Source organism: Trichinella spiralis (assembly GCF_000181795.1).
Source record: "Trichinella spiralis strain ISS 195 chromosome Unknown Scfld6515, whole genome shotgun sequence".
Classification (NCBI taxonomy): Eukaryota; Metazoa; Nematoda; class Enoplea; order Trichinellida; family Trichinellidae; genus Trichinella; species Trichinella spiralis.
In genome coordinates this window covers 8,199-9,569 of record NW_003533454.1, presented here as the reverse complement: position 1 = coordinate 9,569, position 1,371 = coordinate 8,199, and the positions used below count along the sequence as shown (strand labels likewise).

Below are 1,371 nucleotides of genomic sequence, written 5' to 3'. Positions count from 1 at the left end.
TCTGCATTTTAAGATTACTTTTTGTCTGAAAGATAAATGTTGAGAAATCTTTTCTCAATACTTGCCCATCACTATCTAAAAATACCCGTGGCAACAAAACATTGATCCTGGTACGAAAACAACAGTTGCGCAACGCCAGTTGCACCCCTTGTTTTTCTCAATGGAAAACAATGGAATAGCAATTAAGAGGTGAAAAGGTCAGCGTCCTGTTATATATCTGCCACAACTCCGGTGGCCAGTTGCTGAAAAAGCATCAAAGTGAAATGCGGCTGACAGCACGCCTGTTCAGACCCCGGCTAAGCTGCACAGTCTAAGAGATTGCGCAACCACGCCGATTTTCTAATTACCTTCCGATGATTTAGGTCGCCAGACGCGGAGTGAGGTCAAGAAAAAGATATAAATACAAGTGCGGAGGGAGGAGGGAACATTAACACCAACATTAAGAAAATCACACGGTACACACCGTCTCGAACACCGCCTGAACCGTTTCTCTTGCTATCTCATTGTATTACTCACTGTTTTGTTCTGAATAAACCGATTCTTAGTCAAACCCGTTGTCACTGATATTCTATAATTAATACATACAGTCCACTACAAAAAGGATCCTCAAGTTCAAACTAAAGATTTTCCAACATTTTCTGGTCCTCCGAGCCGGATTCGAACCAGCGACCTATGGATCCAACTCGTGATACCATCAACAATCGAACATCTCCCACGAATAACCGGACAGGAAACATGGCCAGCCCAAGGAGCCGAACCAGAGCATATGATGCCGAAGGATCGGCACTGCAGTACTGGATAGATCGACTGCAAAGACTTTGCGCTGGACGCACGGATGTAGAAGCCATGCGCGAAGCAACCAAAACGTTGGGACGTGCAACACAACTATTTTTTGAATCCCGGCAACGTTACTTAAATAGCTTGCCGGAGGAAGAAAGAAATCCCGCAATAATAGAATTCGACGAACTGATCGACAAGCTCAAAACCACCCAACGTCAGGCCGACGAACTGCTGGTTTTTTTTTTAAACCCCCCTCGTCGACCCGAAATTACCCCACCCCCCAGCCACCAAAAACAACGATCCCCAAGACTAAACTCCGACCAGGGCCAATCCCAAAATTAACCAACATTCCACGGGAGATAACCCTCCCAATTCCAGGGCCCTTTTGGGGATCAGTTCCAACGCCAGCAGTGCATCCGAAAAAAAAATCTCCAAAGAAGTCACTAAATTTCGTGGATCCTTCGATCCTGGCTTGAGCGGGGGGCAGCATTACCCCGCCGATCAGGTGGGCGGTGGAAACAAGCCCGCCCGAAAAACTAACCCCGGGCGGGGGGGCAACCTAACTACACCGAACCGAATTCTATCGGGGTA

General features: G+C 47.1%; 1 protein-coding gene across 1 annotated transcript; it reads left to right on the top strand.

Moving 5' to 3' along the window:
• The first annotated feature begins 672 nt into the window (after nucleotides 1-672).
• On the top strand, nucleotides 673-1,227 carry Tsp_12334 (conserved hypothetical protein). The gene is made up of 2 exons (XM_003366131.1): nucleotides 673-1,014; nucleotides 1,159-1,227. Exons 1-2 carry the CDS (start codon nucleotides 673-675, stop codon nucleotides 1,225-1,227), a joined length of 411 nt encoding a protein of 136 aa, XP_003366179.1.
• The last annotated feature ends 144 nt before the right edge of the window (nucleotides 1,228-1,371 follow it).